The sequence below is a fragment of the Lytechinus variegatus genome, chromosome 11 (genome assembly GCF_018143015.1).
Source record: "Lytechinus variegatus isolate NC3 chromosome 11, Lvar_3.0, whole genome shotgun sequence".
In the NCBI taxonomy this organism is placed as follows: domain Eukaryota; kingdom Metazoa; phylum Echinodermata; class Echinoidea; order Temnopleuroida; family Toxopneustidae; genus Lytechinus; species Lytechinus variegatus.
The window spans coordinates 12,497,800-12,516,058 of record NC_054750.1 but is presented as its reverse complement, the minus strand read 5'-3'; the positions used below and the strand labels follow the sequence as shown (position 1 = coordinate 12,516,058).

Below are 18,259 nucleotides of genomic sequence, written 5' to 3'. Positions count from 1 at the left end.
TTCTGAGTGCATTCGAAATATTTTTGTCATTTCTTTTGGCCGACCCGAAGGTTTTGGTCATGTTCAAAACATTCGAGGGGTAATTTCGAACGGTGTTCGAAGTAGTTTTAAATGACCAACTGGTGGTCAAACAATAGTCCTTTCATTCCGGCCAATTCTGCTTGATTCGGAATAAGTGTGACAGGGGCTTTAGAAACTCAAAAATCTCCTGGAATTCAGGAGACAGGGTCATCACCTAGCCTGCAGACCCCGATTGAAACTTTGATCAACAAGTGTGTCAACACCCCACGCATACATAGGCATGACACATTCAAATAAAAAAAAAACGAAATCACGGTGCAGGAAGTGGAAAGGGGAGTCTCTGATCTCGTCTTCGCTGTTTCCGTTTTTCCAAACGGAATCACAGAGCGGAAAGCGTGTTCTGATTTTGTTTTCGATACATAAAAACACAAATATAAAATGAGAAATCAGAAAGAGCCCAAAACGTTTCTGATTTTAATATTCTGTTTTAGATCAACAAAAACGAAATCACAGCACGGTTTTTCACGCTGTGATATCGTTTTTTGTTTTCAAAGACCGAACCACGTACTGATTTCCGTTTTCGCTGTATGCTGAACGGGTATGAAAAACGAATTATCCATTAATTAGTACCCTGATTTGTGATTCATTCAGACCCTTAACTCGAGTGAAGGGTTTGCCCAGTAGACTGATCACTTACTTACAACCGATACCCGATATGTCTTATTGTGACGTCATTCGAAGTACTTGTTGAGTGACCTTGCTTGCCCGGGATCAACTGTACAGCACTGCACTACAGCTGGGAGCCGAGCGAACAGTTATCGCCACGCCCACCCCCTGTATTCGGAAACAGGTAGTTTCTAACACACATCAACGGCACTGACTTGACCAGATAGACCTACGTATAATTATACTGAATCTAACTTCACAAAGAAGGAAGAAAAATCACCATGGCAAACCGACGAAAGGGATTTGGAATGACTGCTGAATTGGCGGTAAGCTATCATTACTGCATGTTCTATGAACGGTTTTCTGTTCATTTCAATATCAGCAAAATGGCATGTATGTAGTATATGAACGGGTAGCGGGACCTTTTCTCACTCTATCCGCACTCTCTCTTGTGTTGACACTGTCCACTCGTACGATATCTGTGCTTATTCAGTGAGCTGTGATCGAGGACTATACAATGCATGCATAATCGGATATGATCAATACCTATTTTGCTTATAATGTTTTTAGATTGAGAAGAAGGAAACCGTATTATCTGTCATTGATCAGTGAAAAAGGGGTCTGCTATATGATTATGTCGATGGTCGAGCCAACGTTGAAGATTTGCAGAATGTAGCTATCGCTTGGAATGACCTCGTCCATGCATCGTGACGTCATTTTCTCCTTCAAATTAATGTTTCAATAACAAACCACCGATCAATCGGTTTGTGTTGGTCTGACTGTGAAATATAGGCCATTTTTCTGATTACTAGTTATTATTACACAGCGCAGCCCTTGGCATCTTTTGTTACTTCAATTTTAATTTCAGTTCATTCATTTCCATCTTTCAAATTCAGCACACATTTCAATATGACTGAGGTCTATGATAAATGGGGCCTCCATTCATGGAGGGATAACCTTAGAATTGCTTGTAGGCATGCAGGGTCCCAACATGCAATAAAAAATCATTAACATTTATAAACCGAATTATATTAATAAAAATTCATACTTTCATTTTCATCTTTGTGTTTCTTTCTTCCTCCTTTTTCCTCTACTTGGAATATCAGAGAGGGGAGGGGGTATACCCCTTTCTCATATATATGTGACATCATCCATAGGCGGCTCCAGGGGGGGGGTTAGTGGATCAAGCCCCCCTATTAGGAGCAAAAAATGGGGGAAAGGGGGAAAGAAAGAAAGAAAAAATAAGGGAAAAAATGACGAGAAAAAAAGAGGAAGAAGAGTGAATAGAATGACGTGGAGAGTTCGAAAAAATCTTTCACGTCACTATACAGTATACAACATATCTTGCTCAATATGGAGCTTGAAATATCAAGTTCAATTTTTTAAGTCAATACATATTTTAGCTCGGAAATCGAAATTTCATCATTATATTTGAGTTTTAAAAAGTGCTCTGTAAAAATGTCAGTTTTATGGTCTGAAAATTAACATTTTCTGTCAAGTACCTATTGCATTCGTGTATTCCATGAAGTTCTCAAAATATCCTTATTCAGGTCTGATTGTCAAAACGTATCAGCTAGCGCTTCATGCTTGCATTTTGATTAGTGATCGAGTTATGTACGAATATCACACTATTAATTCTACAACAAACTACTTAAAATACCCATTTCCTGACAGTTTACCAAAATTTCTGCTCGCTATTTTACGCTCGCATTGATTGTTGAAAATATATTATTAACTCATGCATCCTATTCATTATCAGAAAACTGCTCGAAATGTCCAGTTTCATGCTATAACATTAACATATTTCGCGCTCTATTAAGGCTTATTGGATTATTACAATATTACTTCAATAATTAAATTCAAATTAACAAACAAAAATCAACTTCGAGCGGAAGATCGGGGAAAATATGGCTGAAATCCCCCCCCCTGGATCCACCCCTTGACCTAGGTGCAGGAGCGTTGGGGTATGTCAAATGGTGGTGGTTGCCGTTTGATGAAGAGTGTCGGTGAACTAGGGTAAAATCGGAGGAGCAGGATGAGGTATATTGGGGGTGATCTGAAGGAGGGGGGGGATCGGTTTGCATGTAGAAGAGGAACAGAGTTGGAGTGAGGGTGGGGTTTTGATTTTTTTTCCTCTAAAATATTAGAGTGAAGTAGTGTAGAGTGAGCTATCATGAGGGGGGGGGGGGATAGTTGAAGGATGTTGGTGCCTGCATGGGTGGGGTGCTCTCACACCCACTCAACAATTAATCTTCGATCGAGCTCGCGCTCGCCGGTGCTTGACACTCATTATACATGTATATACGTAAAACGATATAAACTTATTGACAAACGGTTTTATTTTCCTTTTATGGTATAATGAATGAAGGTAATAAAGATGGGCTGAAAATGAATATAAAATTGATTTAATTTCCAACGTGTATTGCGAATAAGAATGGAATGGAGAATGAAATGTGATCGTTTGTTACGGTATTATACGGTCTATTTGGTCTGTAATGATCATTGTGTTCAAAGGTCATCAACTCAAGATAAACAACAGACAGAGGAAAAAATAGATTAAATAACACGAAAGGAGTCAATAAGCTCTCATTGCTGTGTGTTGACCGTTATTTCCTGCTTCATGTTAATTTCCGCTTCCAGATCGTCATAATCGTATCGTGAAAACCTCCGGAAAACCTATGTGGTCAATTCCAGCGTAACGGACATGACATTCAGACAAATTTTTGTAATTCAAAGGTTTATACAGTAGAATAAGCTGTCTTTTGATAATTGTTACTAAGCTTATCAGATACATTTAAGTATCAGTTACATACACATAAAATTTCAAATCGTTTCATTGAACAGTTGCGGAGAAATTGCACTCTTTGTGAGCGTAACGGACATGACACGAAATGGACGAAGCATTTTTACCTCCTATTGCTTATCAAAATTCCTGTGAATTCTTAGATTGCATGCACCTGACGTTGGTGTTAATTTAACCTTAAGATCATGTTCTATCCATAAAATGGTGTTTAACAACAGTTTTGAAGTGCATTCTGTATTCCTAGCTCAAAATGTAGCGTAACGGACATGACACACGAAGCGTAACGGACATGACAGTTTCGTCCACTTTTTGTAAACGAAAGTAATTATTTTATTACAAGATATGGTACAAGTCTAATTGTTTACATGTTAAGGCTAGAGGTTAGAGACACATATCATAACTGGTAATCTGTAATATCTCCTATTATTTTGCAATTTGAGAGGGGGTCTTTTTGTACAATATTTATAAAACAAAAAAATATTTTTAAAATGTTATTTTACACCGGTTAACAACAGTTAATGAGTATTTTCCAGTTACTACCATCCACCACACCTAATTAAAGGAGAAAAAGTGGATAGAAAAGAATATTTTTTATTCATGCCCTAATATTTGATAATATACTAGCGTAACGGACATGACACCCTTACGAAGTGAACTTCATCAGCACTACTTAGTTTGAAAATGAAAGAAATATGAATAATGAATGTAATTATGTAACAGCAAAGTACCTTTACTAACACACTAAAGAAAAATATGTAGATATTATTAGCAGGTATCATTAATTCAATAGCTATAGCCTAAGAGATAATTTTATATTGAATACAATGTTTATCATATCACTACGGCACACTGAGAAGACCAAATCTCATTTTTTGTGAGAAGAAAACAATATGCACCATACCTGGATAAATCCAAGAAGAACATTATGGAATATATTTTATGATAAAGAACGTGTACTAGTATAAATGTGAGTTTTAAGATTACAAAAAATGGTATTAAAAAGTATTTTAATAAAAATTTAATAGCAGTACCTGGAAACCGGTCTTTCATTATCGATTATGAGTTGAACGATAATCGGAATGTTTGTAATAGCTTCTGAGATTTTTTTTCATTCAAAATAACTATCATCCTGAGTATGATCATCCTTTCATCAAATCTTGGATGTTCTAAATCTTATGATCTTGCTTGCTGACAAATGTGGCTGTATCTAATTTTGTTGTATTGTCCACGCTGCTTGTGTACAATTGAAGATAAATCATTCAAATCGTGATTATGGCTGACCAAAAATACTGTGATTACATAATTATTGATCGCACCACATTCTTTCAACGGCTCCTTTGCTTTGTGATACTGCAAAGAAGTGCCACTGTAGATTCATGGATTCATAGAGCTACATCACGTAACACAGATATCCGAATACAAACTTGCTTTTAATTGTGAGCCCATGTCATCACTGAAGAAGTATATGTTGAGGTTGGTGAAAGTCAGATACTTTGAAGTAATATCATCAATGATCATGAATTCACAAGTTGGAGTTTTATCATGCTCCAAACTGTCAGTGCAAAAACCTTAAAGATAATCAAATGTTTGTTCAAACACAAATGATGCAGATTGTGATCTGAGTATGTTGCCAGATCTAGCTGCATCTTATCCTAATATTATGTGGCATACCGTTAATTCTCAGAAAAATCTACCAGAACAAGAGCTGAACTTTCATCATTCACCAACTTCTAAAAATAGCTTGAATGACATGCAGATTCTAGGAAATATTACATTCAGCTATCCTCAAACAATTGAAACTGACCTCAGTCCGTGACACTGAGCCTAATATTTTGTTTTTGTGAATGCTGCCATTTGCCATATACAAGGCGTCATGTCCGTTACGCGAATTGTCATGTCCGTTACGCCATTTTTATGAAAATGAGAAGTGGTAAGGGAAAATGATTGCTACACATGGTAGGGGGTTTAATTCTAACATAGAATCTGAATCTGCAGTATTTTTAGACAAATTTCCTGTAAGCTGTGAAAACTTTAAGTGAAAAACGTAACGGACATGACACTGATAATGGTAAAGAAATCACACAAATCTGAAGACAGATTTCTCTAAAATTGATAAATGGCATAAAATTTAACGATTATTTTCTGTTGATTTAAACATTAATCAACTATTCAAAAGTTAAAAGAGACCTCTGGGACCTTGTTTGCTTTTAGTAGAGACAGAAAAGATGAATTGTTTAAAACTAGCCACATTTTTTGCATTTTGCAATTTACTATTCTATATTTTTGATGATGGAAAAAACTACAAAATTTTATCAATATTGCAATTTTTCTATTGGAAATTGAGACTTTAAAGATTACTTTTTAAGAAAATTTGACTGCTTAATTGAAATCTGAAACTTCATTTTTTCTGTAAAGTGAACATTTTCCATGGAATTGCCCATGTTAAAAATGTTGCACTTATCCACATGTGAAAAAAGAATTTGATGAAAATACTGGCTTATATAGCTTCGGTAATGAAAAACATGTGATTATAATTCACTCTATACTCTCACAATAACATACATTTGGCCTATATAGTGTCAATTTTCAGCCCTCAATATATACGTAATAGCAAGAAGCTTCCTTGGTAATAGCAAACGAAGAATATTGCATCAAAGAAAGAACTTGAATTAAAATCATTCCTCTCCATGTTCTTGGTAACATTTTACATTTATATTAGAAGGGGTAGTAAAACTAAAGAAAAAATGGTGGTAGTAGTAGTAGTATATCGTTGTATAGTAGTAGTAGTAGTAATAGAAGTAAAAGTAGGAGTAGAAGTAGTAGTAATAAAAGTAGGAATAGTAGTAGTAGAAGTAGTAGTAGTAGCAGCAGCAGCAGCAGCAGCAGTAATAGCAATAGTGGTAGTAGTAGAAGTAGAAGTGGTAGTAGTAGTAGTAGTAGGAGAAGGAGGCTAGAAGTAGTAGTAGTAGTAGTAGTAGTAGTAGTAGTGGTAGTAGTAGTAGTAGTAGTAGTGGTGGTAGTAGTACTGGTAGTAGTAGTAGTAGTAGCAGCAGCAGCAGCAGTAATAGCAATAGTGGTAGTACTAGAAGAAGTGGTAGTTGTAGTATAGTAGTAGTAGTAGAAGTAGTAGTAGTGGTAGTAGTAGTAGTAGTAGTAGTAGTAATGGGATGATGATTAAGAGCCTATATGAGTAGTAGTAGTGGTAGTAGTATTAGTAGTAGTAGTAGTAGTAGATAGCAGTAGAAGAAGTAGTAGAAGTAGAAGAAGTAGTAGTAGTAGTAGTAGTAGTAGTAGTAGTAGTAGTAGTAGTAGTAGTAGTAGTAGTAGTAATGGGAGGATGATTAAGAGCCTATATGAGTAGTAGTAGTGGTAGTAGTATTAGTAGTAGTAGTAGTAGTAGATAGCAGTAGAAGAAGTAGTAGAAGTAGAAGAAGTAGTAGTAGTAGTAGTAGTAGTAGTAGTAATGGGAGGATGATTAAGAGCCTATATTAGTAGTAGTAGTAGTAGTAGTAGTAGAAGTAGTAGAAGTAGTAGTAGTAGTAGTAGTAGTAGTAGTAGTAGTAGTAGTAGTAGTAGTAGAAGTAGTAGAAGTAGTAGTAATGGGAGGATGATTAAGAGCCTATATGAGTAGATGTAGTAGTAGTAGTAGAAGTAGTAGTAGTAGTAGTAGTAGTAGAAGTAGAAGTAGTAGTAGTAGTAGCAGTAGTAGTAGTAGCAGTAGGAGTAGTAAAGGAGTACTATAGGAGTATAGTGCTACGCGGTAGTAGTAGCAGTAGTAGTAGTAGTATAAGTAGTAGTATAGTTGTAGTAGTAGCAGTAGTAGTAGTAGTAGTAGCAGCAGCAGCAGCAGTAATAGCAAAAGTGGTATAGTGGTAGTAGTAAAAGAAGTAGTAGTAGTAGTAGTAGTAGTAATAGAAGTAGTAGTAGTAGTAGTAGTAGTAGAAGTAGTAGAAGTAGTAGAAGTAGTAGTAGCAGTAGGAGTAGTAGCAGAAGAAGAAGAAGTAGTAGTAGTAGTAGTAGTAGTAGTAGTAGTAGTAGTAGTAGTAGTAATGGGAGGATGATTTAGAGCCTATATGATTAATAGTAGTAGTAGTAGTAGTAGAAGAAGAAGTAGTAGTAGTAGTAGCAGAAGAAGTAGTAGTAGTGGTAGTAGTAGTAGTAGTAGTAGTAGTAGGAGGAGGAGTAGTAATAGGAATAGGAGTTGGAGTACTATAGGAGTAGTCGTGGTACGTGGTAGTAGTAGCAGCAGTAGTATAAGTAATAGTATAGTAGTAGTAGTATAAGTAGTAGTATAGTAGTAGCAGTAGTAGTAGTAGTAGTAGTAGTAGTAGAAGTAGTAGTAGTAGCAGTAGTAGCAGTAGTAGTAGTAGTAGTAGTAGTAGTAGTAGTAGTAGTAGTAGTAGTAGTAGTAGTAGCAGTAGTAGTAGTAGTAGTAGTAGTAGTAGTAGTAGTAGTAGTAGTAGTACTAGCAGTAGTAGCAGTAGTAGTAGTAGTAGTAGTAGTAGTAGTAGTAGTAGTATAGTAGTGGTAGTAGTAGTAGTAGTACTTAGTATAATAGTGCAGCAGCATATTTTTTTACAAAAAAAATAGTGAGCGTGGAATACCATCGCAGGTCTTATATGTATATCACCCGTGTTCTAAATTCGATACCTTATGGCTTATCATACAGTTCAATTCAATTCATTAAAGCTTTTAAGCAGCTCAAAGACTGAATTGCGTACGTTTTATATTTTGTTCATACAACATTGAATTTTACCTTTATTAAAGAAAACCATCTCCGAAAAATACATTTCATCTTATTTTTTTAAACAACATCAACCTAAGCCAAACGCCTGCATGTAAAAATGCAGTGAGAGAAACCACCTCAATGCCCATGTATAATCATAGAAGCCCTCTTCTTGCAGATTGAAGTTGATCGATTTTGCAGCAGTATTTTCCAATCAACGACATGATATTTAAACCACGTGTTCTAATATCATGCTAAACTGATATTAGACCTGCGTGAAATAATGACGTAATGTCGAGTCGACCTATGGTATATATATTTGGGCCGTATACGTCGTATTTTCAGCAATACTTTCCCATCAACAACCTTTATTCAAATTACGTGTCCTGAAATCATGTTAACCTAACATTAGGCCTGCCTGAAATAATGACGTAATGTCGACCTACGATGTATGATTTGGGCCGTGTATATTATCTTGGATATATGTCGATTCATAAACGAGTTAGTATCATGTATTTTGTTAGTTATCAATATGTCTGCTTTTTTGATAAGGAAATGATTTCCTATTTGTTTATGCCAACGTGTCATAATGAAGTCAACACTTCCCTGATGAAGTTAAGTTATCAACAAATGAAAAGAGATAAATACAAACTTAAAATCATATGTCTTCTGTGAATATGAAAGAAATATTCTTTTCGACGAAATATGTAGATTAAAGTGAAATTGAAACAAATTTCATATCGTGAAAAGGTCGCGATAGGTCTTTGATATTGAAATTTGTATTACTTGTAGTACACTTGCATATACAGTTAGGAGGGAAAAGAGAGAATGAAGACTTGATTTGGTGCGAGTTATAATTATTGGATTTTTATCCGAGCGAGTAAGAATAAGAAAAAATTTGTACTAAAAACTTTAAGTCAATGACATACATCTAAATTGATAAGATTTATTGAAATAAATCAGATGGAAAGTTTAATGTTATTGTTAAAATACAATGCAACATAACATACCATTTTTTATAGGGGGATGCCTGGCACCGTCAATTATAATGTGAAATATAAAAACATCTCAATGATTTAACAAAAAAGTGGAATGCCTCTGGCCGTCTCACCTGCATCACGCGATTCAATACAGCAGCAGTGCTGACTTTGAAAACTACTATAACTCGCACAAGATGTTCAGTATACTTGATTACTATTATGTCCAAGTTTCATGAATCAGATCCATAAACTTTCAAAGTTATGATTCAACAGATACCCCCTATTCGGCCAAAGTTCATTGACGTTTGACCTTGGTCATGTGACCTGAAATACGCACAGGATGTTCAGTGATACTTGATTACTATTATGTCCAAGTTTATGAATCAGATCCATAAACTTTCAAAGTTATGATTGACCTTTGTCATGTGACGTGAAACTCATGCAGGATGTTCAGTAATACTTGATTAAACTTATGTCCAAGTTTCATGAACTAGGTCCATATATTTTCCAAGTTATGATGACATTTCAAAAACTTAACCTTAGGTTAAGATTTTGATGTTGATTCCCCCAATATGGTCTAAGTTCATTGACCCTAAATGACCTTTGACCTTGGTCATGTGACATGAAACTCAGGCAGGATGTTTAGTAATACTTGATTAACCTTATGGCCAAGTTTCATGAACTAGGTCCATATACTTTCTAAGTTATGCTGTCATTTAAAAAACTTAACCTTCGGTTAAGATTTGGTGTTGACGCCGCCGCCGTCGGAAAAGCGGCGCCTATAGTCTCACACTGCTATGCAGGCGAGACAAAAATGCCACTTTTGTGGATATATGGAATTATGGATATAGGGTTTGGCCGGATTGGCTGGAGATATAGCCCCCCCCCCCCCCATCTGGTAATCATTGCGCCGATAATACGTAAATATGGTAAATAGCCTGTCCGAACGTTTTTTTTTTTGTGCATTGACCTCAAGGTCTGTGGTATGTGTGTGTGGTTTTATTTTTTATCACGGTTATGGTAGTGCAGTTGTATTTTATTTATTGATTTTATTCATCTGTCCGTGAAAACTCAATCACACACATACACACACTCACACAATTGCACGCGGAGCCTCTTCAAGGATCCCCATTGTGCGATTGACCTCTGGGATGTCTAAATCTTTCTTTAAATATTAAATTCAGAATGGTAGGGTGTTATGACAATTTTAATCTAGAATGGGAGAGTGTTAATGAGAATTTTTCACACTAAATCTATTATTTATTTGCAAATATTTTCAATAGCAGATAAACTACTTCTCAACAAGCATTCATTGGCTGGTCAATCCCTGTATAGGTCCATGCTTAAATACTGTCGCAAAATGCACATTCTTGTTTTTGGACTTGGTTATTGTTATACCACACCTTACATTCCTTTCAAGCAATTTTCCTTTAGGGCTGTCACACAATTCGACGTACGTTATATCAAGAAGATTCTATGACTGGAGTTCCAACAGGCAACAAATTTATTCAAGCAGATGTTCATTTCTAAAGAAGCTTAAAAGAAAGAACGGCAGTAAGGACCTTTTTGATGTCCGCCTTCGAAGCCGCCAGTTTCAGCGAAGAAATCAGAGGAGTGAAATGTTACGAATATCAATTTGTGCAAATTTTCCATCTTTCATATTAAATAAATAAACAAACTGAAATTTGAATGCATGACAAGACACTAATAACCAATCCCTATTGCGCCGAGATATTTGCCCAGATTATATCAATTAACCTTTCATTAGTGAAAAAAAGGTAAGAATTTTTTCTTTTCTGAAACCAGATTTTAACACTTTTCCGATCGTTTGCGGCGAATGAAAATGTCAAATTTGGTCGCTGGAATATTGCTATTCATTGTTGTATATATGCCAGTTGAGTGCCCGCACATACCCAGTCTAGTAAATTTGAGTAATATTTCAGGACATATTGCAGAGTTTATTTTCGCATGCCTCCACATTATGCACAACACATAACCAAACCAAGATGCGGCGAAAAAGTAATTATCACAATAACATATTTCCCTTTAAATATGAACTATAGCTGCGGAGTCATGCGGGAATCTTTGTCTACACAATTGCAAGAGATGTTGAGAAAAGTGCATGCCTGACATGCTTTCTGCTGGCGGCTTCGAACCTTGTTCAAAAGGATTTTGTTTGCTGTTACTCCATCTCATTTGAAACCTTGGTTATATCAAGTGCATGCATGCCGAGGCACTGCATATGTGACCAACAGTATGCACTATAAAAACTGTGGTGTTAATACCGAGTTTTTTTTTTACTTGACTGTTAAGAAAGCACAAATGCCTGTGAGCAGGCAAACAGGGGGCCTACGGCTTAAGGTCCTCTCCGAGGGACCTGGTAATGAGGATAAATGCCTTACCAATGGGCACTAGCGCACCTCTTGGGAATCGAACCTGGTCACCGGAATCCGAAACCCCCGCTCTACCGACTGAGCTATCGCGCCTCCATTAAAACTGACACCAGTTGGTGTTGAGAGAACCACACCATGTGGTGTTAAAATTACACCCTAGAGATTGAACATAACACCAGAGAGTGTAATTAACAACCAAAGGTGTTGTAATAACACCTATAGGTATTAAACTAACACTATTAAGTTTTAACACTGGTGTAAAATGACTGATGTGGTCCTCTATGTACACCAGTTAACAGCCCATTTTTTGCTGTGTTAACAGTGGCGTAATGACCCCAAACATTTTGAAGGGGAAAAGCGTTCTTGGAAGCAAAAGCTTGTACTTTTCAAAATGAGATTATATTTGTTTTCCTTTGTCTTGTAGAGAGATGTGTTTTTTTTTTTTTTTTGGGGGGGGCATGACCCCAAGCCTCCTTCCCATCTTTTCGCCATTGATATCAAGCATTACAGAATTGCATTTCTTTTAAAGAATATACGAACAAATTGAGCAATCTCGAGTGCTTAACTACTCATACCTGCCCAGTTTCCTGACCCTTACCCATTTGAATGACAACATGCTGATTAAAGTGATTGGTTAACATTGGTTTGACTTCTAAAATATCTGAGCTAGAAGGTCACACTTGTCACCTGTGTCTGTGATATGTTACAAAAATGAAGCCCAGAAAAAATTGTGTTCGAAAATAATCATTAAGTGCTTCAAAAATTGAAATATAAAGTGACCGGAAACACCATCTTAATTTCATCCCATACACTTATGTTTACTATTTAGGTGCGCTATAAGACACCTATTTACAAAATCGGGGTTTGCCTTGTAGTTTTAGCTTTTCATTCTCAATAATGGTTGTTTTCAGGGTTTATTAGTTATAATACATGCACTAGCTTGTACACATGTTTCATCTTGGTTTGAGAAATTTTTAAATCGGCTGCTCACAAAATTTAAACAATACCTTTAAATGCTCAATACATTTATACCGCAATAATTATGTTACCGAGTAGTAGCAAAACAATTACTTTTCCTCTCAAATCATGTTATTTCTGTATACAAATACAATAATAGGTCAATTTATGCTCTGTAGTAATAGTAGATATCTGAAAACGTACATTTTATGACTATGTATGTATAACACACAGTCAATAAGAGACCACACACAATTTTAACAACCAAATTATGAAAAATTCAAATTGTTTGCATGACGATCCATTTGTGTTGTTAACGAAAGGCTGTCAAAAAGAGCTTGCCACACCTTGGTTTGCACTCTGGCTTAAGTCCCTATCCAACCTAGCTCAAAGTCCATCATTTTTTTTTCAAATCTTTGCTGACGCCTAGGTAATAATATCCTAGGGCAAATATCAAATCTAGGGTAAATATTGTAGATCTGAGAATACACGATATATTTGAAAAGTTTGGTTTCAAAAGGGGTTAGATCCACTTTGGACTATTCCGAGAAAAATCGTGTTTTTTTTTTTGTTCTCCCATATTGTAATATTCTTATGAGAAACTAAATTTTCATGATGTACTACCCTTCCATGTGAACATAAATTGGGTATAAAAGAAATCTACCTGTCTTCATTTTTTTTCTAAAGAAAATTACCTTTGTGGTCCTAACCCCTTTTGCAAGCCAACTGAAATGAATCAAATCCCACCCCTTTTGAATAAAAAAGGCAATTTTCCTTTTATTTCCTTTTATTCACGTTTTATTTGGAATTTCAAATTATCTTTGGTATCATCAGAGCGACTAAAAATCTATAGGTTTTGATACAAAATAAATAAAATTTTATTAAAATGGATCTAGCCCCTTTTGACAAAATAATTAGCTCTTCAAAAGTGTTTGATTGCAAAAGGGGTTAGATCCACTCCAAGAAAATATATTTTTTGTTCTGCAATATTTCAATATTCTTATGCTTTCTTCTTAATATTAGCACTGTCCAATTGACTATAGTGGAATTAAAGTAACGCTACATAGTCTATAAGTCTACCATATAATATAGATTAATAATGCCTTCCCCTTATATCATCTGTACTTTTACAGAATAAGAAGGCTGCTAAGTTTGATCCACAATTGGCGAGCGAGGCGTTCGAATGGATTGCTGCTGTACTTAATACGGGACCGTCCGAATCACAACAATTGGCGAGCTCAGTTGGAACTGTAAGCTCTCAAAAGGATGTCCAAGATCCTCTCAAAGATGGCGTCGTCCTTTGTCAGTAAGTGTTTTTTCTGTTTTAGACATATATTGATCATCGGGATACTGATTAGTATCAGATCAGTAAGATGAAGGCATGTTTGGTTTTGCAATGCGATGATAGAGAGTGTGTCAACGTAGGAAAAATAACACAAGAGGCAAGGATTGTAAATTGCTTGCCTTTTTAACCATATCTAGGCCGGGGGGGGGGGGCCTCGGAGGCCCCCCTCAACGAATCGCGCGATATTTTCGCAGCGCGAAATTTTTTGACCGCGTCGCTCGCTGACTTTTTACTTTGAAGTCTTGCGCAACTTTTGAGACCACTTTTGCGTTACCCGGGTGCGTATTTTTTATTTACACCACTGCTCCGCCAAAATATTGAAAACCGCCGCAGAAACGGCTCGCGCAAGAGTCTAACGCGTTGACCACACATTTCGCTCTCTCCAGAGTTCCCCTATCTGTATTCTGCATTGCTTATTTCACTTTTTTGCCCAATTCTAAAGACCTTTAATTTATCGTCGTCAAATTAGACACATTTTGTTGATGAAATTTGTCTGTATTTTTCATATGCACACCTTGATACTTTTGCTTTTCTCTAGCTATTTACAAAGTACACAGGGACTGATTCTACAGTGATGCGCGATATGATTCTCTATACCCCTCTATTCTTTAATTCTTTCTTTCTAAATTTTGTTTAAATGGAAAGTCTCCCAAAAAATTGTTTTTTCAATAGAACCAGAAAAATCAGATTGACAAAATTAAAATGTTTGAGGGGGAAATCGGACAACTAATACGAAAGTTATGAATATTTGACGAAATGAATATCACCAGGCAATTGTCAACTTGTTGACATCACAGGTGCACTACTAACCATGTCTACGTTTATTTAGTACAACTAAATTTTACTTTTTTCGAAAACTTCAGTGATTTCCTCAAAACTTTTACCAGGATCTTGATAAAAGATATGCTTTTCGTATTTCCATTATTATAAGCTTTATAGTTTTCTTTAACAACCTTGAAAATATGAATTTATTATTCAATATCTATATATAGGCTTAAGTGATGAAAGGTATAAACATTTAGTCGAGCTCAATATTTCGAGTTCATTAAGCGTTTTAAGAAGACCTACATGACAATATGAAAATGTAAACTTGATTCGAGTTCTGAAAAAAATCATGTTATTGGTCAAATAATTAATTTTTGCGGTATAAATACATTTGTAAACAAAATAAATGGTTAGTGGTGCATCAATGACTTCATAAAATCGGCGATTTGTCTTGTGATTTTCCCATGCAGTTTTCATATAATCAAAATCTCATATCTTTCTTTTACTTGTCCAAGTTTTCCTCAAACTTTTTTTTTGTTCATCTGATTTTTCTGCTTGGGTAGACTCTCCTATTCTCCCCTCTTGCTTCACAATATATTTTTCTCCAAATCAATCTCCTTCAACTCATCTCACCCTTACTCTCTGTCATTCCTTCACACTACCAACCCATGTCTTTTCATCTTTCTCAGTCATGTATCATAGTTACTACTGAACTTTGTCCAACAGATGATGCACTACCAAATTGCTGCAAATGTATACTCTGTGATTTGTATTTCAGGTTGGGAAAACTTCAGAACAAGTCAATACATGTACCAGAAGGCCTATATTCTATATAGGAAAATACTTTTAAAAAGACTAGTTGTGCAATGGCCTCACACGTATACTCTTCGTCACTAGTCAATATATTTTAAATATCTATTTTTAATACAAAATCAAATATCAGCTCTGTTACAAACTGAAATGGTTTTTGGAACCCTGTTCCGTAATATCAGCAATAACTTAAAGGAAATAATGTGGTAACAGGATGACTTCATATTTGGGGTTTTGACCAAAATCTCACTCGAGAAGAACGATCCGAGAGCTTTGCTTGAGCGCACAGATTAGACTTGCCCGCGAGCCGTTTCTTTCGTATTTCTGGGAATTTTGGCGGAGCAGTGGTGTAAATAAAAAATACGCTACCCGGGTACGTGGTTCCGAAATTACGCAACATTATGTAAGTGCATGTCAGATCAAAAATTGCTCAAAAACGTGATTTCGTGTACAAAGTCAATGCAAATTGTGTTTTCAACCAAAATTCATAAATGCATGATTATATTTAGTTTTGCTGGTCTAAATGTATATATTTTATACTTTTTATGATCACAGAAGAGTCCCCATTTCAGTGAAAAAGAAAGAAAAACAAAAGGTAAACAAGTGGAATGCCTCTGGCCATCTCACCTGCATCACGCGGTTCAATATAGCAGCAGTGCTGACTTTGAATACTACTCTAACTCGCACAAGATGTTCAGTGATACATGGTTACTCTTATGTCCACTTTTTATGAACTAGACCAATAAATTTACAGAGATATGATGGTTATTCAACAAAAAACCCCAACATGGCCAAAGTTCATTGACCTTACATGACCTTTGACCTTGATCATGTGACCTGAAACTCGAACAGGATGTTCAGTGATACTTGATTGCTCTTATGTACAAGTTTCATGAATCAGATCCATAAACTTTCAGTTATGATGGTAATTCAACAGATACACCCAATTCGGCCAAAGTTCATTGACCTTTGACCTTGGCCATGTGACCTGAAACGCGCACAGGATGTTCAGTGATACTTGATTACTCTAATGTCCAAGTTTAATGAACTAGACCAATAAACTTTCAAAGTTATGATGGTAATTCAACAGATACCCCCGATTCGGCCAAAGTTCATTGACCCTAAATGACCTTTGACCTTAATCATGAGACCTCAAACTTGCACAAAATTTTCAGTGATGCTTGATTACTATTATGTCCAAGTTTCATGAATCAGATCCATAAACTTTCAAAGTTATGAGGGGAAATCAACAGATATCCCCAATTTGGCCAAAGTTCATTGACCCTAAATGACCTTTGACCTTGGTCATGTGACATGAAACTCTAATAGGATGTTCAGTAATACTTGATTAACCTTATGGCCAAGTTTTATTAACCAGGTCCATATACTTTCTAAGTTATGACGTCATTTCAAAACTTTAACCTCAGGTTAAGATTTGATGTTGACGCCGCCGTCACCGTCGCCGCCGCCGCCGCCGTCGGAAAAGCGGCGCCTATAGTCTCACTTTGCTTCGCAGGTGAGACAAAAAAACAACAAAGAAATACACAAGGAGTTGCAAAAAACAATATAATACATAAGAAAAAGATTTGATATCGCAATTTTTTCACGTACACTTTCTAAGGACTCCACAAAGAGTTTCTATACCAAAACTTAGTACATTTGGAGCTTTATTTAGGAAGTTAGAGGAAAAAGTATGATTTCGCATACTAATTATGCATAAATTAGCATAATCACTTCATAGCAATTCGCATGAAATAAATCACTATACAATCTTGTAGATTATGTCCCAGGCAACCCGCGTGCCAATTTTCAGCGCGATCGGGCGGTCGACGGCCGAGATCTTATAAGGGGGCCTGGGAGGCCCCCCCCCCCCGGCCATATGAACTCCCAAAATACCCCAGCCTAGATAGGGTTAAAGGTCCCCTGACATGATGCACAATCATGCATGTGCATAATACCGTCTGTGTCTTTTTTTCACCAAATCATTATACCTGTTGGGTTTAAGGGCGCTCCACAGCTAAAATGAAATCCATGTAATTTTCACCAAATTTTGCACAGAATTACTTTAGCACCTAAATATTCCAAATATGCAAAAAAATGACATGGGTTCATCTGCTTTGAAGTTCACCTATTTGAAATGTGTCGAGAAATACAGAATTGATATAATTTTGCATTATTAGACCCCACGAGATCACAACGTGGAGTTTAAACCCCTATTACTCAGTCAGAATCCATCTAAATTTCACAAAATTTTACATTATAGTTCGGAATAATATACTTAATTAAGAAAAAAAATTAACTCATATTGCTATTCGGTAGTTCTAAAGAGAAGCAGCACATTCAACTTTGACAATAAGATGTGAATTACGACAAAAACATATATAAATATCTAACATCTCGTACTCAGTCTGTATTTATTAATGGTGAAGAATCATCATCTTATACACCGACACAAGGTGTGCCTCAAGGGTCTGTTATCGGACCCTTAGTTTTCACCATGTATACATCACCTTTAGAAAATATTATTGATTCTTATGGATTTTCTAAAATGTTTTATGCAGACGATACTCAGATGTATATGACATGTAAATCATCGGATATAGAAGATCTGATTCCTAGAGTGCAGAGTTGTATCAAGGAAATCAAAGAGTGGTCAAGATTGAATGGCCTTAAGTTGAATAGTAGCAAAACAGAGGTTATGCATATAAAATCTCGATTTCGACCCCATGTACCGCTGTGCCCTTTTGAAATTGAAGGTGTAGAGGTTGTTCCTGTTAAGACAGTAAGAAATCT

The 18,259-nt window shown here is 36.0% G+C and overlaps 1 protein-coding gene across 1 annotated transcript in view; it reads left to right on the top strand.

Moving 5' to 3' along the window:
* Positions 1–693: 693 nt before the first annotated feature.
* LOC121423749 (muscle-specific protein 20-like) overlaps positions 694–18,259 on the top strand; it is a 30,328-nt gene continuing 12,762 nt past the window's right edge. The window contains exons 1-2 of the mRNA XM_041619232.1: positions 694–1,013; positions 13,680–13,852. Coding sequence (XP_041475166.1) covers positions 969–1,013; positions 13,680–13,852 — 218 coding nt within the window. The 5' untranslated portion in view covers positions 694–968. The remainder of the gene's footprint in view (positions 1,014–13,679; positions 13,853–18,259) is intronic.